Source organism: Abramis brama, assembly GCF_963993115.1.
Source record: "Abramis brama genome assembly, chromosome: 4".
NCBI lineage: Eukaryota > Metazoa > Chordata > Actinopteri > Cypriniformes > Leuciscidae > Abramis > Abramis brama.
Window position 1 is genome coordinate 45,096,414 of NC_139966.1, and position 26,663 is coordinate 45,123,076.

General features: G+C 38.1%; 1 protein-coding gene across 1 annotated transcript in view; it reads right to left on the reverse strand.

Annotated features, from left to right (window-relative positions):
- Nucleotides 1-26,663, reverse strand: part of exoc4 (exocyst complex component 4) — a 127,441-nt gene that overhangs the window by 19,580 nt on the left and 81,198 nt on the right. The window contains exons 11-14 of the mRNA XM_084111416.1: nt 24,699-24,918; nt 9,561-9,697; nt 7,577-7,732; nt 5,246-5,424 (exon numbers count right to left, since the gene is read on the reverse strand). Coding sequence (XP_083967542.1) covers nt 5,246-5,424; nt 7,577-7,732; nt 9,561-9,697; nt 24,699-24,918 — 692 coding nt within the window. The remainder of the gene's footprint in view (nt 1-5,245; nt 5,425-7,576; nt 7,733-9,560; nt 9,698-24,698; nt 24,919-26,663) is intronic.

Sequence of the window (26,663 nt, forward strand, 5' to 3'; positions counted from 1 at the left end):
ACCGTGGCATTGGTGTATCGTTACACCCCTAATATATATATATATATATATATATATATATATATATATACACACAGTACACAGTTCTCTCTCCTTTCTCTTTCTCTAGTGTTATAATATGTGTTTTTTTATTTAATATAATATATATTTTTTAAATAAAGTAATGATATATACATCATACAAATTATATATATATATATATATATATATATATATATATTATTTATAATATGCATTGTATATAAGAATATTCAATAATATTTTCAATCACAGCTAACATGAACAATTTCATATTCCTCTATGTAGCTTTCAATCATTAACTGCTTTTGCACAGCCAGCCAAAGTAAAGCTGTTTTACCAGTTTGGCTGCAATTAAAAAAAAAAAAAAAAAAAAATGCTGTTTATTTAAGTCGGTTCATAATTTTAGTGAATTTGGAACTGAGCCTATCATGAACAGCAAGATCCAGACATTCAGAGTGTACTGCAAATCCAAAGGAAACCGATGCTGCACGCCAATTAACCTGCAAGTTTGAATTATGCAGTTAGTCTGAATTCCATCCATGTGTAGAGCTGGTTGTCAAGTTGTGTGTTTGTTAACACAAGTGTGCTCATGTATACACATACCAACTGTCGGTGAACGAGTGAGTGCAGCAGCATGTGGCAAAGCATGGCTGCTCTGTTTAAAGTCTGTGTGTGCCAGGACCCCCTGCCCCAGACCCCCACTGGTGGTGCGAGAGAGAGAGAGAGAGAGAGAGAGAGAGAGATGGGCCTGATGTCCATCGCCTCTGAGCTCATCCCGCCACGATGGTGTGATCAAGGTCGCGACACATGGGCGGCCCCACTGTTTCGAGTTAAAACAGACCTCTGAATTTCTTCTTCTGTCTTCCTTTAACTTAAATGTCTTTTATCGGAGGCTGTACGCTGCGTAGATGTGTGCCGTGTGCGTGAGTTGGGCTCATCCAATTATTTTCAAATCCTATCTCGCCTAAGCGTCTGTTCGATGCCATCTGTGAGAGGGTGGCACTCATAAAGACACAGAGAGAAGGAGAGAGCGGAGATCAATCATTCGCTGATATCCTTCTCCACGACCACATCCCACTGGCAGTCAGGGTGAAGCTTAAGCCCAAAAACTGCTGTCGAAAAACTGCATCATCTCGGCGCACACCTTCCACAGGCTGTTAAACACAGCGCACTAATAAACAAGATATCTGACCTCTGCGGCAGCAAAGGGAGAGGGAGACGAAGAGAGATAAAAAGAGAGACCGAAGCCTCATGAATGATGCATGTGATTGGCTGAGAGCGTTAATTATTTGGCTGCAGTAACAGCACTGACATCTGCATGGGGAGAGCCAAGCTCTGTCTGCCGACGACCTTTGACCTCACTGCGTCAGCACTTTGACTCGCTGGCAAAGCCTTCAGGACAGAAATTGAGTAGGTGTCTTCGGTAAAAGCTATTCTAGAAATTAAAGTGTGTCTGTGTGTATCCATAGACATTATGCTAATAGATGGAAAGCAGACCTTTACTGTCGGCGATAAAGGTACTTTTTAAAACTCCAAAAATGAACAGATCGCTTGACCCAAGAGTTACTCTTTCTTTGGCACTAAAGGCTATGAAAGCTCAAAGCTCTGCGTCTGTTCAGCGATATGAGAGCGATGAATCTCCTGAGAGCTATAGGAAGCTGGATTTGGAAGCATGTGAAAGGAAGAGGGTTGTTTGGACAACAGTTCTGCCTTTTGTCTGTCAAGCCTAGGTAGGTAAAAGGTGGTTAAAGGTCTTGCTCAAAGGCACGAAGGTAATGGTCAGAGAAAAACTCCTAGATAAAACTCAACCTGAGGCCAAAGAAATTCAGTTCACTTGGCAGCTATCTTGTTCAGCTGTTTTCTAGTCATGCGAGTATAGCTCCTGTTTACATGAATAGAGAAAGGTTGAAACCTCAAATACATTCTATGTGTATGGAATCAGAAATAAAATCTAAGGAGAATGGGATCCTAAAATTAGCTTTTTAAAAAAGCTCTAAATCATGTCAAACCTCTTTATTGTCATGCCTCTATCATTAAGGCGAGACACGGCAGGCAAAAACATTGTTTTTTTTTTTTACTGGTCAATTTTGAGATTTTGGGATATTTGTCTTCAATAACATGTCTTCTTTCAGACTTGTGGTGAAAAAAAGTCCGAAATACACATTTAGGTGTTCATTTAACTGCACTTTGTCTGTTTGCGTCTGTAGATTTCTCATAAATTCAACAAAAGTTGGCATTGTAAATCATCCCGCTGCTCTGCGATCGCTGTCTGCACCCTGTCTTCACATACACCGTTAGAAAGCTCTCTCTCTCCTGTACAATGCTGTCGGATCCAAATATGGTAATTTCCTTTATATCAGCAACCAATCGTGAAAGTAAAAGGGGGGATTTAACTCTAAATGCACAGTCTCATTGGCTGATATAAATCTTTAATGCCCGTTTTCTCAAAATGACTTTTCTCTCATACTCCAAGTCTGAAATCTCCACTTCAGTAGCACCTATATACACCAAACTTTCCAGTCTTGTACCTAGTTATATTAAGAAGACATTTACAGAGGGATTTGTAAATATATTATTCCTAGCCTGATTTATGTAACATTTTATTCCAAAAAACATGGCGAAAATAATTTTTTTAAGGCTATTGACAGTACATTCTGATTTACAGGATAACTAAAGTAGATATCCATAAATCCCTCTGTAATTTTTTTCCCATCTAATATGTGAACACAATGAAAAAATAATTTGAACCTGGCTTTATCCAATACTCAGATTTCGTTTTTTTTAAATATATGCAAATTAGCTCATATTTAATTAGATAATGCCTAATTTGCATATTTAAACATTAAATTACAGAAAACTTGAAATACATTTTTTTCTCATCTTAATGTAGGTAATCAACTGGGAAAGTTTCATGGTGATATCTGCTAGTTAAAACTTTTACCCTATTCACCTATAGTGTCTCGCCTTAAGGAGGTTGGCTCTTTTAACTTAAAGTGCAAGGTTACCATCAGAACATAGTGAGCGGTGCAGTTTTCCCCATTCAACTCTCTACGAATGGTCTCTACTGACTAGGTTTGACCCATGTTTTTTTGCTTCATTTAATACTCAAGACAGAACGAGAGGAGTGATGTTAGTGAGAGTTGGAATCTATCTGATTGTAGGTGGGTTTCCGTCCACATCATTTTATGTGAAATACGCATAAAAATGCATACATTTGCTTGAGGCAGAAAACATGTGACCAAAGAAATCGTTCAGAAAAGAAAATCATTGGATCAGTATCATCTCACAGCATCTCAAATTCATTCTGAAATGCCGGAGCAAAAGCCTGTCATCAAAATGATTGGCTGCTATTACCTTCAGACACGTTGTCGCTCCAGACGTAAGGCATCTACTGCTGATAGCTAGCAAAAAAAGTATTTTACCGCAAGCTCTAAACTGCTAATAATTTACCATCTATAATAATAAAAAAAGCCATAGTGGCTTCCACAGTGGCAACAACATCCATTTTCTTTTTCTAGGACATGGGATGGAAATGCTGCAGTATTTGCAAACTGTTGTTGTGATATTCAGATTTTAATTTACAGCATTCGCATACTGCAAATCAAATTCACAATTTGCATGTAAACAGCCTCTCTTATATTTAATCTGCATGTACAGAAGATGTCCTCACTTCCATCCAAGCGCCATCTTTACTACACAAAAGTCTGAGAGGGCAAAAAATACAAAGTGTTAATAGTGTACAAAACCCCCAGACAGACGAACACAAGAAAGAACATACAGAAACACACATGTCCTGAGGAAACTGAGCTCTGGGCCCAGATAGATTTAGGGAAGATTTCATGTTATTGAAAAGATCCCAGATGAGCGATGAGACACAAACAGTCTTCATGACCAATCAAAGCCCATCGATTTCTACCCAAACAATCGGTGCAAGAACGTGTCCTAGTGCCAAATCAAATTTAGATTACATTAAGATTCAACACCATGACGCTAAAGAGCAGGATTATCTCACTCATCTTATCGCAGAGGTCCGAGTGTTTGTTTTAGCAGAGGTTGGAGGGACAGAGATTGAGCAATGCCACGGATTAAACTCACTAAGACAAGGACAAGGTCTCATTGTCAGTCTGACAAACTGCCGGACCTTCTTTGTGGAATACTTCTAGCACACAAACGCCACGTCAGGGTGGTCACAGGTGCATAAAGGATGTCTCTTCCTGTGCACGGTGGGCCTGCGTTTTAGAAAGACAAGGGCAAAAGAGCTCTTTCTCTCACTCTCCCTCTCTAGGAACTCTCTTCACTCGATCCACTTCAAAGCTTAGTCTCTGGTGGTGAGACGCTGTTTAATCTCCCCCACATTACACTGGCAAACGTGTTTTAGTCTGCAAGACAAGACAGGAGAAAATGACTTGTTCATACCTGACTGGCTCCATAATATAAAATCCAATTTAAGGGGGGGTTACAGAGATAAGGGTTTCCGTCGGCGACGGTCCCATCAGCTCAGCAAACACTAAATAATGAACAATGCTGAAGCTGTCCCACCATGATAAAACACTCCATTACGGCTTCTGCACAGAACTAATGGTAATTACACCACGTCCTCCACCACGCTCTTATTGAATTTTTATCTGCTCTGGACGCGAGTCGCTCTGAAGCAGTCTTTACCCAAAAAACAGAAATAACAATAGTTTTAAAATAGCTTATTTACAGATTTCAGTGAAAGAAATGGAGGAAATTCAGAAGGTATTGTGTGAAGTTTCACCGATGTGACGTCAAACATCCATCGCCTAAGTTTCATTGAAGTCTAGGAGTAAAGCTCAATATTCTCAATATATTTCAAGTCAATGTGACAATATGCAAGAATAATTTAAAAAATGATTTACACAGACGTTTTCCGGCTTATCTTTCATGAGGCTCAATCAGTTCTTCTGATGAAGTAATAAAATGTATTTATTCAGTTCTGATAAAGTGATGAGGTTCAGAAGTTGGAGACACTGGGATTTAAATCTAATTTAAACCTGGAAATGCACAGTTTTTAAAAAGGAGACATAGCAAACACTAAGATTACTCAAAATTGTCAGTATTTCGATTCAAATTATCACTAAAACGTTTGCATGATCATTTATTCTGTAAAGGAAAAATACTAAATTGGAAAACGTTTTGACACATGGCGACACATACTCAATACACAAACCTCCAGCCAAACGTATACAGTAAACACACTCACTGCAGCTCCGGGGCAGGGTGCTGAAGAAGCCCCTGAGGCGGGTGGCGAGCCACTCCATGCTCTCCTGCAGGTTAGCGAGAGCCTTCAGATCACTGACGTCCCGCAGAATCTCATTCTGAGGAATTAACTTATCACCCAGATTCCCTGTCAAAACCTCAGACTCCTTGGCAAATGCCGCCCTGTGAGAGACAGAAAAAGAAATAATGAACATTTCCAGCATTAAAAAAAAGCCTCACTCGTGTTTAATCATTATTCCGTATGGTCTGCTGAATGTGGCCATGGCGTCGATACAGATTGATTTTAATAACAGCTCAGCACAACTGAACTGTCTGTGGTGGATGTTAATTAAACCAGTGCTTAGAAGATCGGTAAAGGTGAAGCATGTCATTTTTTCATGTTAAAATATTTATAGACCAGTTTATTGAGTCATTTAAAAAGTCACTTTCAAAAGCATAATTAAATTGCCGTTTTTGGAGACATGTCCATTTTTGACTCCACAAGTACTGAGCGTTTGGGGTAGAAAAACCCGTACGGATGGGCAGCGGAAGTATTTGGTAAACTAGTTTAGATTTATTATTTTTATTATTATTATATTTTGCGATATTACGCATTCTTCCTCTAAATGACACTTTAAAAAAGAGGTACATGAATGAGCTAAACTGAAAAATAATTAAAAAAAATTTTAAATAAAATATATATATATTTTTTTAAGTTTCTTATTCTCTTATATTCTTAATTTAATTGACAACTGAAGTTTGCAAAATATAATTTTTTGATCCTCTTACCCATTACCCCTTTAATTCACATAACTTGCAAAACTAAACTGAAAATGAATAGGTGGAAAAAAAATTTTGTGCAATTTTTATCGTATTATTGCAATTATTATTATTTTATTTATAGTTTGGCAAATAAGTTTTTTGCAAAAAAGGTTTCACTTTATTTTGATGGTCCCTTTGACATTCAGTTGACTAAGTAACGTTGCACCTACAGTACATGTCTACTCACACATGTCTAACTCTCATTAGAGTGTTAGTAGAGTATTAGTAGACTGGTAGGGTTAGAATAAGTTGACGTACTTGCAAAGTTACTCATAGTTAGTAGAATGCCTGTTGGGGGACCATCACATTAAAGCGTTAGCAGATATTAAGCAGACAGTCTACTGAAAGGAGAATTAAGGTGGACAGGGGGGCAGAAGACATCTAAAGGGGAAAAGAGATGTTGCATGTCCTGGTGGGAAGGTGCGATGAAAATATCTTAGTGTTCTGTGCACCACTGTTGGCGCAGCCTAAACACTGGCCAGATGCTCACACCGGTGCTAATGTGTACTTAAAAAAGGCTTTCCCTTACTCTGAAGCAAATCTATAAAGTCAGTATTTTCTTTGACCTCCTCCTCTACAGGTCTGTGATGAATGTGATCCAAAATCCAAGTGGCTCATTTCTGAACGCTGTGAAATATTTTAAGATAAAACGCAGCGTCTATTGAACGGAAGACTTTTTAACAAGCTTTTATCACTGTATAGAATTGCCATACATGTGGCGTAATCCCTCTTTAGCTGATGAAACTGTCAGGGTCATTTATATGATAAAAGCCTCCTGCTCGCCGTCTGCGTTTAGCTTCAACAGGTCGGCTAGATTGGATTTTTCTGCCCCACATAACCAGTTCATTTATTTATTGTACAATTGCAGGCCATGGCACATCCAAACCGATGGAAGAACACGTTGAGGGCAATTTTGATAAAAATGGAGCCAGCCCTCCCCCTCCCTCTTGTCCAATCACAGTTTTTCTCATACTTGTGTCTTCTTTAATTTAAGTGTGCACTTGAGAGGAAAAGAGAGAAAGGGAGGGAGATAGAGAGAGCAAGTGAATCCAAAACAGAATTGCATGTGTGTTTGGGATGCTGGAATGTTACAGCAGATAGTGTGATTGCCTGCAGTTGAATTTGTTCTTGTTCAAAGATGTCAGCTGAAGCTATAAGGGCGAGATTTCACCCTTTGTAAACACAGGACCCAAACAGAATACCAAAATGCATTGGCGTCTGGCAAACAAAAAAATAACATTCATTTTCGACGAAGAGCAATTTTTGGACTTGAAATGGATCGAGTACATAAGTGTGTTTATTGATCTATTTACAGGACGTGAAGGCCTGCAGATCTGTGTTACACAGCATATGAACGCCGTCTGTGCGCTAACCTGCTCGGATGTGAGCTGATAGGAGTTGTCCGAGTGTGTTTGTATATACTGTGTGCTCGGTGATGAATCTGTGTGGAGAGCTCACATTGGGGACAGTGTGTATTTGTATTATGCATGTGTATATTAGCATGTGCTCTCACCGTGTGAAGTCCTCTTCCTCTTCTCTCTTCTGTCTGAGCTGTCTGGGTTGGGTCATGCTGGCCCAGTTGGGCAGAGACTGCAGCAAACGGCTGATGTCTTCATCTTTAGCCCAGGATGCACTGATGGTCAGCTTCTCCTCGCACTGTACGATACCCCTACAACACACACACCACACAATAATCTCAACAACACTTCAGGATTAAAATAAACTGATTTAATTCAACTTTGGGAACATGGAAAGTTGTGAGTACCATTTTAATTTTCAGCCTTAAATTTTAAAGTCTGTAAACATTGAACATTAGATTTTTTATGTTTTTAATAAATATTAAATATAATCTAAGATATATTTATTATATAAAATGTATATTATAAATCACAAAATGTTTAAATCTTTAAAAATATGTATTATATTATACTATATTATATTATTACAGGAATACAGCCAAATTCATATATAATTATATATATATATATATATATATATATATATATTATATTATATTATATTAGCTCCACAGTTCAATGTGTTTGTAAACGTGCTAAACACGTTATATAATACTCAGATGTTAATGTACATGGCAATAACTAAAAATATTATGAAATTAATCTACTGATTTGTAAAGTGCTATATAATGATTTGTTAATTACTAGTAAATGGAAGATATCATAAAGTGTGATGAAACACTGCGTAAGGAGCTAAATTAGGAACAAAGTCTGTGATTGGCTGAGGGATTAAACAAGCTCCATTTCACTCCATGTCTCAAAAAAAATTCTAAAATATGTAAATGAACCGTAAATTCAGATAAATCTCTTCAGTATTGCATAAGCAGGCCATTAAAAGTGTGCACTGGATGACAGCTGAACACGGTTCCACAGAAGAGTATACAGAGAGGCATGACAAGAGCGCGGATGAATAAACTGTTATTGTCTGCGATGTGTAAAATGATTGAACAGATCATGTAGAACGAAATGCAGTGCGTTTCTCTCATCTTATGGCTGAGAACGAGGTAGATAGAACAAAAGAAAGACAGAGAAGGAGACAAAGAGAGGGACAGATTGGTAGCATGTGATTATTGTGTGAGGAAACGGCTGCCTCTGCACTTTCTACCCATGATTGAGCTCAGTCCAGATCCCTGCTGACTTACACATATGTGATCGGACACACACACACTTCACTTAAACACATGAGCAGACCAATCATCCAGTGTTTCCAATACCAAGGTTTTCAAACATCCGTAGACCCCCTGGGGATCTGAGAAGATACTGCAGGGAGTACATTGAGAAGATATACTGTAAAACAGGTTTACCTTGATTTTAAAGAAATGTCTAACTATTTGAATGAACATTAATGAATGATCTAAGGCATTATGAAATTGAATAATGTTATATAATGTTCTTTATATTTAATTAGCATTACAGAGACATTTTCCATCCGTCTGACTAATTTAAAACAGATACTTGTCTTTTTGAACTATTCATTAAAAGAACCAGCACATAAGAGTCATTTGTTCAGGCAATATGCTTTTAATTCACTAAAAATAACCACTTTATGAGATTCATTTGTTCATGAACTCGACTATACTAGACATATCATACGAACAGCATGTTAAGTATGTTTTAGATTGACTAAAAAGAACTTCATAAGAGTCATTATTTCAGGAATTAGACTACACTGGTCACGCCGTATGTTTTTGATATGCTAAAAAAGAACCATCTCATAAGAGACATACATTTACGAAATCAGACAAAACTGGTCCTGCGTATGTTTTCGATTCACTAAGAACCACTTCATAAGAGTCATTAATTCATGAAAACCACACTGGTCGCGTTGTATGTTGTTGTTGCGTGCAGCCTGCCAGGTCAACCCAACAGAAAGACATTTCATGCCATTATGTTTTAGTATCTTTTTATTGCATCACATTCAATACAGACTACAAACTCGCATTCTCAAATACGATTGTGTGTGTCACATAGTATTATTACCTGTAAGCAGAATTGCAGATCTCCTTGTACTCCTTGAGCTTGTCACAGACCATCTCCAGGAACTGGTTAGAGTACGCACTGAGATCCTGCATCAGACTCATTAGATCCTGAATTGACTTCTCCACAACCACAGTGCTCTGAAAACACACACAAACACTCAATATAATATACTCTGAAGTCAGGGCATCACCTCTATTCGTTTCTATGAATCAGATGATTGCTTTAGAAACTCTAAATGTCGCTGTTGTTAAGGTGCGGGGGAGGTTCTGGTCTGAGGTCAGGGTTGAGTTTAAGGATGACCAGTGCAGGCGCTCTCTTTAAAGGACAGTGATAGACTACAGAATGCTGCAGTCTATCTGCTCAATTGCTCGCTTTTGAGCAAACAAGTCAAATAGCCCGAAAAACAAGCACGATCAAAACCCTCCATTCACCTGTCAGAGACGGACAATCCTGCTACGGTAAAAGAAGCACCATGACACAGAAACATATGACCAGGGATATCACTTTATATGTGTGGCAATGACAAACCTCCACTTGGGCACATCATCCTTCAGGCACTGCGACTTCCTCTCTACCATTTAACGATTGCACCCTGCCATCAAAGCTAATGATGCTAATAGCAGAAGAACTATTCGCTCAAACAAAACAGAAGCCCGGGCACAAAACAGAACCACATTTTAACACTATGAAGGACCAAAACAAAAGAGCATAGCCACCAACATTTGGCTGCATTTCTAACGCCAGTAGTGACTGACTGAAAGTGACAGCGAGTGTTAGCACGTCATTGGCAGGAGGATAGTAACGGTGTTGCCTACTGCACCAAATCGTAGTTTACTTGTGGCACTGGCACAAATGCACTGTTTAATTGGGCTCAGCACTAACTCAATCCGACCACATCATGAGCCATCCTGCACAGCAGGGGGCAGCGGCGAGCGCCCCGAGTAGTTTGTTCTTATTAGCGCATTGCTGTACATTTGGCGTACAATCTGCTAATACACATATCACTGCCTTCTGCTTGCGCCCCCTGCCTGAGCCCCAGGGGCGGAGAGCGAGGTAATGATCCGTGGCACTGCCCTGGTCCATCAAGCTCTCCAGCAGTAAACTGCACCAGGGAACCGAGGGGGGTGGGAGAGAAATGACTCAGCGGGGGAACGCTAGCCTTCAAAGCTATGCCCCTGGTCACACTGGAACAAGTCCATCAACGCCATAGTGTATCCGATTATGTGTGTGAACGAGCGTCTAGGAAAGGTTGGCATGGTGACTGGGGACTGAGAATAGAACACATCTCTCAGAATTGTTCAGCATTTTGATTATGATAAATATATTTATCCAAATGGATAAAAATATAGTGACGTGTATTTAAACTGTATGTATATATGTGATGGTAAAAAGTATACTGTTACAAATTTGTGTGCGTATTTTGAATACTATCTTATATGTGACCCTGGATCACAAAACCAGTTTTATTTGTGGCAATAGCCAACAATACATTGTATGGGTCAAAATTATCGATTTTTCTTTTATGTCACAAATGATGATGATATTAAGTAAAGATCGTGTTCCATGAAGATATTTAGTAAATTTCCTACCGTAAATATATAAAATGTATTTTTGTGAGTGAATGCAGCACAATCGCAAACATAAATGGACAACTTTAAAGGCGATCTTCTCAATGTTTCGATTTTTTTGCACCCTCAGATTCCAGATCTTCAAATAGTTCTATCTCGGCCAAATATTGTTATATCCTAACAAACCTTACATCAATGGAAAGCTTATTTATTCAGCTTTCATGTGATGTATAAATCTCAATTTCATAAAATTGACCCATGTGACTGGTTTTGTGGTCCAGGGTCACATATATAAACACATACATTTAAAATATTTAGCCATATTAAAAATATATATACAGTATAAAAAATTACACCATCATATACAGTACACATGCATATCTCCATATTTTTCTATCTCTTTCATATATATAGAGAACATTTTTTTAAAGTATACATTAAAATGTACAGTCGTTAAAACAATAAAAAGCTTGTTTTGAACACTTTTTCACAAATGAATCTGAGGAATTATATATTTAAAAAATATATTTTATTTATATGCACCAATATAACAATATAAGCGCAATTTTACCTTAATGTATTTTTTACTTATATCATTTAAAAATTCAACACAGAGACTTCTATGAGCATTTATGAGTAATGACCTAACCGATTCATGAATCAGACTCAAACATTCCAAAACTACTTCATGTTAATGAGGTTTAAATGAGTAAATAAGTCTTAGTGATCTCATATACACTAGTCTGGCTGGTCATGACACAAAGAGACATTGTGAAACTACTGTGGCAAGTCAATAGTCAAATAAAAAAGTGCATTAAAATCACAGTCAGAGTTTATGATGTTCGTTAATTTTACATTGCCAACATAATATTGAACAGATCATGCATTTTCGATATACTGCTCACGCCTAATAAAAGCTACAGTGAATGACCAGAGAAATAATATACAAGCTGCAAAATTTGGTCTCTCTTTCCCCCTCTCATTTATGAAGCTCAATATTTCCCAGTAAACAAAGTCTCTAAGCTCCATTATTCAAGTAACAAATGCCCCAGTGCTCTGCGGCACATGTCTAATTCTCCTCATTTAACACACTCATTCGTCTTAGCCCCAGAAATCATTAAAAAGTAATCAAGCTCCAGAGAGAGAGAGAGAGGGAAAGAGAGAAGGAGAGGAAAATAGAGTTAAAGGATGGATAGAAGCCTCACAAGTGAAACAGACAGACAGACGGCGAGAGCTTTAGAGAAAAATCAAACCAGCAGAGGTTCTCTTGTCTCATCGCTAGCAAAATCCCTCCTTTCTACTTAAATATCACAGAGTGCCATGGGAGGTTTAAGATCTGTTGCTGGAAATTTCCGCATCTCCTGACTCATTCTTACTCCGCTCACACTACAGAGCACCTTTGAATTCTTACTGGAGTACGTCCAGCCACGCCAGCATTGATTACAGTCCTCCTAAAATGAGCAGAGCTGCTGGAGGGAGTGTTTGCTAATGGCACAAGGTTTAGCGCAGTATAAATGAAGAGAGTCATAATAATGAATGCTCAGCGTGCAGTGGGACTCGACTGGTGAGCGTCAATGAGAGGGAAACACAACACGCAGTGGAGCAAAGAGAACTTAACTCGCATGCTTAGGGACACTCAGAGGCCTGAGTGTGTGTATACACACACACAAATCACATACTCTCTCACACAGAATGACAAGTAAGAACCGTGAGAGTCGCAGCAGAAATGACAGAGCTCTTCATAATGGCTGCCAATACAGTAGTATCTAAATCACATGCAGGCAGCTTTTCCCAACAAGATGAGTAGATTCAGCTCAGCTCCACCCATAACACACAACATATTGATTTATGGACATGAAGATAGTATTAATATAGACAATAATACTACTAATAATAGTGTTATGTATGGTCTGAGTTTGAGTTTAGTTTGAATTGTTTCCTGTTCTGTTTCCTGTGTTAGTGTTTCCATGGTTATTCATTGTTTGATTAATGAACTGAACCTGTTTCTTGTTTCGTTCATTGGTTTTGGTTAGTATATATTGAGCCTGTTTTCTGTTAGTCTTGGTTCCATCTTTGTCAGTAATAGTTGGTCGTTCTATTAATGTTTTTTGAGCTTTTTGCATCCTGAGTATCTTTGTTTTCTTTAAGTTTGTAAATAAAAACAGACCGCTGCAAATAAACCCTCATCATAACAATAATAATTATTTAGATCATACATTTCCAATATATTAATACTGTTTATTTAGACCATTGAAGTACATGCATATTTAATCTTATTAAAAATATCATTTATTTTCTTTCTTACTGAAGTACCAAGTCAAATCCCGTTCCTGTGAATTTTACTTCACTTTTATTTAAAGTAGACAAAAATAATAATAATGTGAAGTATAATTAGCTTACTGTATGTAACTGTATTTGTCCTTGTCAAGAGAGTCTTTGACCTGAAAGAGTGCATTTTAATTATGATACAACTATAGCTGAAGTCAAACTTGAACATGGTCAGCGATCAGGCTTTAAATAACTATATGTAAATGTCAAACTACTGTATAAAATTTAACAATTTAATAGATTTCAAGATCTGGTATCCTAGAATCCAACATAGTCACGACATTGAGGAAACTTGTGGTTAGAAAAAGCTTCTTTACACAGTTTGTGCTTCAAAGTTACTTTAATGAGAAAATTTCCACTGTCTCTTGATATAATCAGTCAACATGAAAAGCTGTCTTTTTTACTTTCAATTAAATGAGGAAAGTTCTGACTAGATACTTTGACTTTTAATTGAGTAAAATTTAGACAGAAAAAAGTTTTACACCCATGCAGCGTAAGCAGAGATCTCTTTATACAGTTCCAGCTGATGTACCGAGATACTGTAAGAATACAGGATTCACACACACCTTTGGAACAAACCACCAAGAAATCATTATCCTTACATTTTAAACTCTGCCTTAAATATTAAATAACTGAGTGATGTAATTTATTCTACTGAACATTCATTACACATACGTAATTAGATAATATTTATAATATGTAATGTATTGGAATGCCAGAAGAGAATGGGCTCCGCTCCCAAATAATTATTATTTTACTTGGGCTTTCACTTCAAAGTACATATTTCACTGGTCAGTTTTATGTATATATAGCCTTCATTTATTAAAGGTTGGATGAATGAATAAATGAATGGGCTCCACACTCAATTAATATTGTATTAATTTTCATGACTTCTCCATGCCTGGAAGTCACATTTTAAAATCCCTTAAAATTACTTGGTTTTCCTATTCAGAATGGATGACAAGCAGGTGTGTGTGTGTGTGTGTGTGTAAAGAAGGTTCACGGGCCATGGGTTTTCTCCATTAATCCAGTTTTGACCCCATAGCACAGAGTTCAGAGCATTTAACCCGAACCGTTCCGGCACTTCAATTACACCACAATACACACACACACACACACACACACACACACACACGCACACACACACACACACACACACACACACACACACACACAAGCGGGTTACAGATACAAACATTTATACAATGGTGTGCGTATGCAAAGATTGGCAGAATGCTTAGTAAATGAATTTGGAAGAGCAATTTATTTTGGTCGTAGAGGTGAAAAAAACATGCAGAAACACACAGGCCTCTCCAGGGTAAAGGAGTGTAATGCATGAGAAGGGCAGCGGTGCGACAGTTCATTCATCACTGTCAGTGTGACCGTACACCACTGAGACCCACAGACATGCACACACATGCCAACATGACCCTGCCACTCAACCGCAACGCAACTGTATGGACAGATGCAGATGCAGGAGGTTGCTTCTGTTGCTCTTTAAAGCGTTAGTTCATACAAAAAGAAAACGCTGTCACAATCTATTCAATCTCATCTCGTTCCAGACCCGTATGACTTACTTTCTTCAATGCAGAACAGAATGTTTATGTCACAGTTTTCTATACAATGTAAATAAATGGATACTGGGACTGTGAAGCTCCAAAAAGGACAAAGAGCACCATAAAAGTGGCCCATATAACTTATGCACTATATTTCGAGTGTTTTGAAGCCATACGAAATATCTAAACATTTAAATACGAGAGCTATTGTAGAGGGAAAGAATAAGGGGAATAAATTGTATTCTTTTATACAATTTATTAGATTAAATTTTATTACTTTTTATTTTAAAAAAGTATTACATTTTAAAATATTTATTATCACCATCAAATAATGCATTTTTACATTTTATAAAGGGACAAATTTATATAAAGTTAATCATTTTTATTTTTCACTATTCATTACTGTAAAAAAAAGAGCAGGTTAAAACATTTTGCTGAAAACCTGTTATACAGGGACAACATGGTGAATAAGTCATGAATTTTTTATTTCTGTGTGAACTATTCTTTCACATCTCTATTGTACAGTAGCTCTCAGCATTCTACGTCTGACATTGTTTGAGTCAGACTGAGGTGAAGTACAGGCCGCAAACATGCATGACATATGTGTAACAACTAAATGTAAACCTGTCATTTCTTCTAAAGCGCGGCATGTGAGTGACAGACTCGACCAGCAAAACAAACTGAGCGGCACAAAAACGGCAGGACCGCACTTCCTGCTGTAAATCCGCTGGCAGAAGGATTAAGCCTGTTTTATTAGAAGTGATTAAAATAAAGGTACACAGGCTCTGGAGGAGAGCTGATTCCCAAACAAATGAATACAAAAGTGTTCAATCCAAATGTAAATCCACATTCATCACAACTGAGGATCAATCTAAGGGCATGGACAGTGTGTTTATGGGTATGTGCGTGTGCACTGGGTTCAGTGCGAGCTTCTACCAAATCAAGAAAGAAGAACCATAGGTTATGATTGAACGCACAATCTTTGACAAGAAAAACAAAGGCACCTCTAACATTGTTCCTCCAAACACCACTTACTATCTCTAACATCTTTTTCAGAGTTCCTTAAAGTCTTACAGTCTCACTTCAGCATAAAAATAGGACCACACATAAATCCATCATAAATGTAGCAGCACTGAGATTCAACTTTATGCTTATTTCTCAATAACGCACACATGCTCACATACACCCCCTGAAATAGAGCCATATGGGGCTAATGGTGCAGAGAGGGGAACAAACAGAAGGCAATGATATACACATTATCATTATGGAACGGATGTTTGTGTACACACATATGCACACTGAAACCCTGCAGAAACACCCCAATGCACTGGAAATATATGGAAATATATTAAAATGATTTAAAACAGCCAAAGTCTGCACTCTGAGCAGTTCTCAGTAAATTCAAAGTAGGCCTAAAGAAATGCCTGCTTTTCTTCACTTGGCCTGCTTTATAGCATATTTGGCTACATTTATGCTGTTTTCTTGTTTGAGCTCCTTAGGCAGAGATTAGCTCTTCCACACTGTCAGTTCAGGTAGGGGTGTAGCCCAAGTTTAGGCCAGTGTTGGTTGGAGAAGACCATTGGTGGAAAGAGGGACTGTGTTCGGCCCACAGGTGAAGAAACGCTCAGAAGGCAACTTTGGTGCAGTCGAGGCCCAAAAATATAACGCTGGCCTGAGGGAGGAACCCAAGTCAGAACAGAAGAGTTCTGAGGTAACGACAGGAGAAAAAAACAGGAGAAGGTGACTGGCCCTAAAGGACAGAAGAAAGAGTGCGCACTGCATCACTGTCAGCTGAATCTTGATAAATTTAATCAGTTGAATTGAAAGGACTGCAGTCTTTTTAAGTAATAACATTAATTTACCACATTAATCCGGTTCAGGTCTTGAGTTGGCTGACCAACACTTCAACACTTTTCAAACTGCAGGGTGTGAAGAAAGGTTAGAAGGGGTCGTGGAAAATGATTTATTGTCATCATGGAAAAATGACTCTATATACTTGCATAGCGTATTAGCAAAAGGGTTAGAAATCAATAATTCATTAAACACTAAATTATTCTATGGATTCCGATGTCCGCATTTCCTGTAACTTTATAAAATCATGTCACTTGATCGACCATGAAGTCATCCATGGTGACACAGGCGTGCTCTATTCATGCATCTGTGACCTTTGAGAAAAGACACCTTCAATATCTGTTTAAAACAATTTCCCAATCCCATTCTATCTATATAATGTATTTAAAAAATAAATATTCCATTACATAATCACAGTAACTTTTTGATCCTGATGTGCGTATGTGTCTCTGTACAGAGACGACTTCCTGCAGATATAAACAAGGTCTAGACAACACCATTCAAACCTGAATCGTTCTGTGATTGGATGTTTTTGTGGTGATGAGAAGTCCCTAATAAAGGCACACACCAAGCTGTGCTACAAGATGCCAATCAACAGATATCACACACAGAACCATAGACACACACACACACACACACACAGAGAGAGAGAGAGAGAGAGAGAGAGACCCAAATATACACCCCCACACAACACAGACCCTACAAACAAAAAGGTCACTCTCATTAGTTCAACTCTAGACTGATGTGCAGGGGTTTGTTTGTGTGTGTTGATGGTGAATACAGTGTGATTAAAAAGGTCAGCTTCATTAGCAAAGCGCTGGTGGCAGCTCAAGTCCACATTTCAGAATGAGCTTCGACTGAATGGCAAACACAGACAGTAAATCACGTCTCTAAAAACAGACTTGTAAATAAACACAGCCCTGAATATTCTGAGAACATTATAGCTCCAACCATGAATAGGCCTAAATACCTAGATCCTCTTTGTCTGAAATAACTTAATATTATAAATAATATTAGTCATTTGTAGATTCCTGGAAAACAAGGGGCCTAATATTTCAGCAATTAAGATGTCAAAACCTTTTAGGCCTTTACAAAAATATCTGGTTGAGAAAGTACCAGTGTTATTTTAGTATTATTTATTAAATATTCCTATCAGTCTGTGTGTATGAATAACAATATAACCAGTAACCAAATACAAATTGTAATTTTTTTTTGGCCAAGATTGCCATTTTCCACCAACGTCAGCAAAAATGGAGTGTGTGAGTATAAGCGTCCCTGTAAGAGGTGTCTGGACATATGGCCCATGTAAGCAGCACCATGGATCCCGTGGTGGGGAAGATTAATAGAGCCAATCTCCAAACAAGCCACACAGTGACCCCCCAAAACATTTCTAATGAAATGAATCCATCAGTGGGCCCTGGACCTGCAGATAGCATCAGTGGAACAGATCAGCACAGAGAAAGAAATGGAGAGCAGTTTAAGAACGAGAGCAGGCAGAACATGGATGGCCAGGCCTTCTGATATCACTGGCCTTGTTGTCATGCTAGACAGAGTGAGGACAGCCAACTTGAGCTTCCAGGACGGGGGTGCTGATAGCAGGGGCTGTTCGTATTTGAGCGATCCTTGTGCTTGTAATGCCAATGCAGTAACACCTCTCTCTGCCAGAGCACACGGCTGTCAACTTTCATGTGTGCCAAGAAACCATTCTCCAACTTTTCATTACAAACAGAAAAAAATTATATTGTTTTTAATTAAGTTTAACAATTAGGCTAACTAATTGTCTGCTTTCTATTAAGACAGCCTTTGAAAAAAAAAAACTTTTCCAAATAGTCCGTAAATGGTCACTCATATTTCATTTTAGGCACATGAAAGCAAGGCTGTGAATAGAAGTACAATCTATTCAATAAGTTTTACTTGTCTACATTTCTGTTGATTATTCAACATATAAAACATCGAAAATTTATTTCCGGTAAAGAGAAAGTACAACACATTGAAATACAACACATCTAGCCATATATATATATATATATATATATATATATATATATATATATATATATATATATATATACAGTGAAGAAAATAAGTATTTGAACACCCTGCTATTTTGCAAGTTCTCCCACTTGGAAATCATGGAGGGGTCTGAAATTGTCATCGTAGGTGCATGTCCACTGTGAGAGACATAATCTAAAATAAAAAAACCCAGAAATCACAATACATGATTTTTTAACTATTTATTTGTATGATACAGCTGCAAATAAGTATTTGAACACCTGTCTATCAGCTACAATTCTGACCCTCAAAGACCTGTTAGTCTGCCTTTAAAATGTCCACCTCCACTCCATTTATTATCCTAAATTAGATGCACCTGTTTGAGGTCGTTAGCTGCATAAAGACACCTGTCCACCCCATACAATCAGTAAGAATCCAACTACTAACATGGCCAAGACCAAAGAGCTGTCCAAAGACACTAGAGACAAAATTGTACACCTCCACAAGGCTGGAAAGGGCTACGGGGAAATTGCCAAGCAGCTTGGTGAAAAAAGGTCCACTGTTGGAGCAATCATTAGAAAATGGAAGAAGCTAAACATGACTGTCAATCTCCCTCGGACTGGGGCTCCATGCAAGATCTCACCTCGTGGGGTCTCAATGATCCTAAGAAAGGTGAGAAATCAGCCCAGAACTACACGGGAGGAGCTGGTCAATGACCTGAAAAGAGCTGGGACCACCGTTTCCAAGGTTACTGTTGGTAATACACTAAGACGTCATGGTTTGAAATCATGCATGGCACGGAAGGTTCCCCTGCTTAAACCAGCACATGTCAAGGCCCGTCTTAAGTTTGCCAATGACCATTTGGATGATCCAGAGGAGTCATGGGAGAAAGTCATGTGGTCAGATGAGACCAAAATAGAACTTTTTGGTCATAATTCCACTAAACGTGTTTGGAGGAAGAAGAATGATGAGTACCATCCCAAGAACACCATCCCTACTGTGAAGCATGGGGGTGGTAGCATCATGCTTTGGGGGTGTTTTTCTGCACATGGGACAGGGTGACTGCACTGTATTAAGGAGAGGATGACCGGGGCCATTTATTCCCTCAGTTAGAGCATTGAAGATGGGTCGAGGCTGGGTCTTCCAACATGACAATGACCCGAAGCACACAGCCAGGATAACCAAGGAGTGGCTCTGTAAGAAGCATATCAAGGTTCTGGCGTGGCCTAGCCAGTCTCCAGACCTAAACCCAATAGAGAATCTTTGGAGGGAGCTCAAACCCAGAAACCTGACTGATCTAGAGAAGATCTGTGTGGAGGAGTGGGCCAAAATCCCTCCTGCAGTGTGTGCAAACCTGGTGAAAAACTACAGGAAACGTTTGACCTCTGTAATTGCAAAAAAAGGTTACTGTACCAAATATTAACATTGATTTTCTCAGGTGTTCAAATACTTATTTGCAGCTGTATCATACAAATAAATAGTTAAAAAATCATACATTGTGATTTCTGGATTTTTTTTTTTTTTGATTATGTCTCTCACAGTGGACATGCACCTACGATGACAATTTCAAACCCCTCCATGATTTCTAAGTGGAATAACTTGCAAAATAGCAGGGTGTTCAAATACTTATTTTCCTCACTGTATATATATATATATATATATATATATATATATATATATATATATATATATATATATATATATTTTAATATATATGGTGGTTGTCCAAAAAAGATTTTACAAAAGGAAAAGTTGACAAAAAGTTGGTTAGCTTTAAAAATGCTGACAACAACTGACATAAAATCTGTCCTAAGATTTCCTCCTTTGCGGTACAGCAAGTAAACGGGAGTGGGTGTTTATGGGTGTGTGACTGTGTGTGTGTGTTAACATGGTTCCTGATGGCAAAGTGCAGTATATTTAATGTTGTGAAACTAAAAGAAAACCCCCTTTCCCTACGGATCAATGCTCCACTTCTCCCGGGCTGATTTCTCATAAAACACCTGCTGTAACATCCGAGCCACGGCACCTGGAATACACAGACATGCTCCCATAAACACACACCCACATCTCTTTGTCATCATTTCCTTGACCACAGGAGAGCACTACTTTAAGCATCATTTGCCTCCTCCATTTGGTCTAAAATGCATCAGAGAGGCAATAGACAATCTGGAGAGAAGCCTCACTCAACTTCATGGCTTCTCACAGGATGGATGGCTGTTCAGTTTGAGAAGAGGGTCAATGCACAGTTCTTGCACCTTCTCAATGACACACTGCATTGAATTATGGGAGGTGGAAAACTAAACTTTTGTTTCATAACTTCAGATGAAATTACACTTTTCCATGTATTTTGTTGTCAGAAGCAGAACAGAAGTAGCATACATGCTGTCCAATTGCACCTGTTCCAGGTGATCACATGCTAATGAGGCAAAGAGGGCGGGGTTAAATCCTCTAATCGAACCAACAGTAGCAGATCAAATGGTGGGGAGGTCTTGGAGATTAACTCTTTCCAATCCAACAGCTAAAAAGAGTGAAGCAACACAAGGTGTGTCATTTCACCAATTCATCACTGGCACTTTCTCTTTGGCCTTATTAGTCAATGTTGAATATCGGTGCATATTAGGGTCCGAAATGAAATGTTTATTGCCAATGGAGAGTCAATAAATCATTTTTGAAATTATATTTTTATATGTAATATGTGACCCTGGACCACAAAACTAGTCACATGGGTCACACTTTTGAGATTTATCTCTTTATCATATGAAAGCTGAATAAATAAACTTTCCATTGATGTATGGTTTGTTAGGATAAGACAATATTTGGGCCGAGATACAACTATTTGAACATCTGGAATCTGAGGGTGCAAAAAAATCGAAGCATTGAGAAGATCGCCTTTAAGTTGACCATTTATGTTCGCGATTGTGCTGCATTCACTCACAAAAATAAATGTTTTATATATTTACGGTAGGAAATTTACAAAATATCTTCATGGAGCATGATCTTTACTTAATATCCTAATGATTTTTGGCATAATAGAAAAATCGATAATTTTGACCCATTCAATGTATTTTTAGCTAATTTACAAATTTACAAATTTAAAATTACCCGTGTGACTTGTGACTGGTTTTGTGGTCCAGGGTCACATATATGTTTTCATATAGGACTGTTTATCAAAAAAAATTTTTATTATGGTTTCCACAAAAATATTAATAAGCAAAACTGTTTTCAACATTGATAATACTAGGAAATGTTTGAGCATCAAATAAGCATATTAGAATGATTTCAGAAAAGATCATGTGACACTGATGTTTTTGACAAATACAAGTAAAAATTTAACAAGTAAAAAAACAGGAAAGTTGTCTAGGAATAGCCAGAGCCAATACCGGAGTCAGACCTTTGGCAGAAGTTTCTTTGGTAAAATTTTCCTTCAGTTTCACAACTTTCTTGAAATGTAACAGGCCATTTGGTGAGTAAAATTTTATTTACTTAATAAAGCCAAATTTTACCCACATTTAGTGCTTGGCAAATGCTCATTTTGGACCCTGACGCAGATGGACGTGGAGCAAATGCTTTCCAAATGCTGTACTGATTTTCTTTCCTCTGCTAAGTTCAAAATCAACAGGCAATTTTCAAAGGCACACAAATAAATACACACACATGCTTGAGAACCCAAAAAACTTCACATACTAATACAGCTCTTCATACAAGAGTTCATTAAATGCCTCCTTGAAGAGCAAACTCTAGGCCCCTTAATGCGTCTCTCTAACACACTAACCCATAACCCAGGATATGGCTCTACAACAGTACAAAGCTAAAGGCCAGGATGGAACGTGCCACACGGGCTGACAGCAGCAAAGCTGCAGCACCTTTGATTTAAGGTAATTAAAACGTAACCCCCCCCCCCAAAAAAGCCAAAACAAAAGAGCATTTTATGGAGCTCCCGCTATCCAGAGAGGCGCTCATTAGCCCAGCAGGGTAATTAGCAAGATGCCGCAGTCCTCGTTAAGGAGAAATCATAATCATAAACAAATGGCTGTGAGCTTTTGATGTCTTCCCCTCTGTAATGAACTGCCACTGTTCTCAAAATGAAAGCAATGCTAAGACGTCCGTACACACATGAACACACAACTTGGAGAGACTTGTGATGACAGGTCTCAGTTTAAAGAGTAAAAGGGGACCATAATGGCTCTCATCTGAATAATATCAGAGCGCTAAAACTCATCACACTCAGCACAATGGCATTCTTGCCCTCATATATTTGCAAAGAGAGCTTCTCATGAAGTTAATTGACCAGATCATGGATTCTGAACGCAGAAAGACATTGAAATAACTCAGCTGTACATGCACAATTGCACATGCATACACTCAGGAACAAACAGAAGCATGCAGACAAACATAGAAGACAATATCTGTTCCACTGAATTAGTGTAGGATTTACTTTGAAACTATTTTCACTTAGAAATTGCTAGTAAATTTCACAAATAAACGATAAGTAACACACTGTTTTAAATGAGAATTTTTGAAGTAGAAAGACTGAAAATGTGCTCCAATAATCTGTTTTGTTTAAAGCAGGGCTCAGTAGTTTCGGGATTTCTTCGCTGTATTCTCGCTTTTTGCTCGCAGGTTTCTCTCTAGAGCTCCCCCTACAGCTTCGGAATAGATATTTGACAACACTGTTGTAAAAACTCGTTGGCGATTCTCAGACGCCAGAGGCTAGTAGATCAACGACATCAAAGCGGATGGGACATTCTTTAAAACGTCTTCTTCATTCAGGTTCGAACAGCGTGAGGGAGCGCAATAATGACAGCATTTTAGCAGATTTCTTTTGGCCTTAAAGCAATTGTTTACATCGCGAGACCTGATATCACGCGATACTTCCTGACGCGGCGGCCAGCGGCCCGCCGGCTCAAAGTTGCAAGTGCGGACTCTCCGCTCACGGGCACCAGGGGGGTGCGAAACGACCACCATTCAACCCGAAATAAGTAATATAACCATTCCAATGACTCCGAAGCTGTTCAGTTAAGGTAAAAAAGTTACTTAGTTCACCTTTAAAACTTCAAAAATAATTCTCTGGCAGCTTTAATTTAAAATAATTCAATTAAATATTCAAATAATATAATATAATGTAATTAATATAATATAATATAATATAATATAATATAATATAATATAATATAATATAATATAATATAAAAAGCAGCACAAAAAATATCTCTCCTATAAATAATTCTTAATTTGTTGTTGTAATGGGAACTATAACAAGCAAATACTGGAAAGGTGAGAAGAGAGAGTACTAAATCCCTTTGCTGATGAACTAAGCACATACAAGTATAGAGGTCTCAACGGCAATAAAAGGTTGTACTTCCTGTGCTGACAGGAAGAAGCCCTTGGAGAGATGGACAGCTGGCAGCTGGTCACCAAGGAGCAGTGCTGTGTGTTATATAAGCTGCACTTAACTGCTGATTCCAGGTCAGCCAGGATCAAACACAATTTCAGCTCCAATTATGATGCAGGGGGATAGGTGGGTAGGTGGCCTTTATTGGCACTCATGGGAGAGAGAAGGAGAAGAGAACAAAATAACCTTCCTCTTCGGTGCAATTCAGAAGAGAAAACAATCAGACCAGGGCTTTTGTACACTTGACCGGTAGGCAAATGCTGTTTGAACAGTTAATCTAATAAACAGATCGACTAATGAAAGGGAAGAATAGCAGGAAGAAGCAACGGCGAAAAATAAGTGTATTATCTTTCTATATATCTGATTATGTGTGTACTTATATTGTCATACATTTACTGAAAAATGTCTGAAAAAGCTTTTGGGATCATTTACAAACAAACAAAAAAGATACCTGTAGAAGAGGTCTTTGAACTCCCAGGTTTTTCATAGTGTCAGCGTTGGCCAGGATCTTGAGCGGGTCGGACACTTTGGTCACAGCCTCAATCTCCTTATTGGTCTCGGTGCGGACCTGGCTGAGGAACAGGTCGTTGATGTAGTAGGTGAGGAAGGTGCGTAGCTGACATTGCTTGGCCTGAGCAGGACCCATACGGGACTCGATGTCCTGAATGAACCTGATGACACACAAAAAACAAGGCATTTTCAGTAACCCTTAAAAGCATGTCCCCAGATATCATTCACTTCCTCCTCCTCATTCATTCTTTTTTTTTTTTTTAAGTTAGACATCAACCTTCTTAGTATTCCTCAATACATTCATTATAAACAATATAACAGGAAAATGTTATTATAAAAGAATGCCTGTTTTCCTATTCATTTTTTGTAATAATTGTATAGGGTCGCTAACGACCCGTTTTGTGTAACAGTGTAAGTATATTTTTTCTGCACAAGAAGAAAATGAAGTGCAATTCACCTTTATTCCACAAGGTGGCAATGTCTGATACACAATGATGAAGATACGTTTCACTCATACTTACCCGAGGCAGAAAACAATAGAATAGGAAGTATCATCAGCAAAACTTGAAATGGCTCAGCGATTTCAGTACTGAACTCAATCAAATATTAGTGTCACTGTCATTTGATGGTGGATCTGGCGAAGAATCTGTCAGTGATCAAAATATTGATTTTGAAGATGTTGAAAATGACAGTTTTGAGAATATGTTTGAGATCGCGAATATGAGCCAGATGCTGTAGGCTACTCCAAAAGGTAACTACATTATTTATTTCAAAATTTAATACAAATTTCCTGATTACAAGTTCTATTATTAGCAAATAGCAATTTGAGATAAAAGATGAAAAAAGAGTTTGTTTTTCTTTGTTTTAAATGGCAAAATCATAATTTTCTGGTCCTTTCCAGGTTTAAATTAGATTTTCAATCTCAGATTTTCAATGAGGTATCAGACAAACAAATAAAAAACAAATATGAGCACCATTTCTGGCTTTTAAATACTGCACACACCATGTGTGTCGGAGAGGGAACAAGACAGGTGTTGAGCAGGGATGGGCCGTTGCGTACGAGCAGACAGAGGCTCATAGATCAGCAGGAACACTGATTTATCACTACGAGACTACAGCTGCACAACCCCCCGACACTAAACACCTCCCTCAGCACTGCAAAGCCAATTAGTCAACCCAGCAGAGGGGAGCCCATACACACATGTGCACGTTTATATGTGTGTGTGTGAGACATTAACAGTGGAAGCCTGGCTCAGCCCTCAGTAATCAACAACTCTACCACTTCTTTAAGTAACACACTGCCATAAACCTAAAAACCTAAAAACCTTTTCATGGTTTTCGTCATACCTGAGGCCATAAAAACATTGTCAATTATTTTATTGTCTGACTATATTTATTTAAGGGAACACTGATGCACATGGGTCCTAGATAAGTGATAATAATATCACCTTGGTAAAAAAAAAAAAAAAAAAGCGTTAATAAGCACAACATATCGGTTCCATATAATTTTTCATTTATCTGTATCAGACGATATTGGATATTTAATTCTGCATGCTCATTTATCCGATTTTTACATTTACTGTAGATGACCTTTTCTGTCATGTAATGCTCACTATAAGTCAATCTTGATATTCGTCATTCCTGACCCAATGAAACTTTAAAATTGATGTATTCCAAATCAGTATAACAATTTATTAACAACTTTATTACAACTCTATCAATTTATTAAGCTCAAACACTTTGAATGAGGAACTATGAACTTCCAGAATGAAAAGTGCAGACAATTGTATGGTGTCGAAGTGCATCGTGTAATAGCGGAGCTCTGCAGTCGGGACTGTATATAATATACGGCAGGGCTTCTCAGGACCCTCTTGAATAATTTGGCATGGTTTAGAAATACAGACAA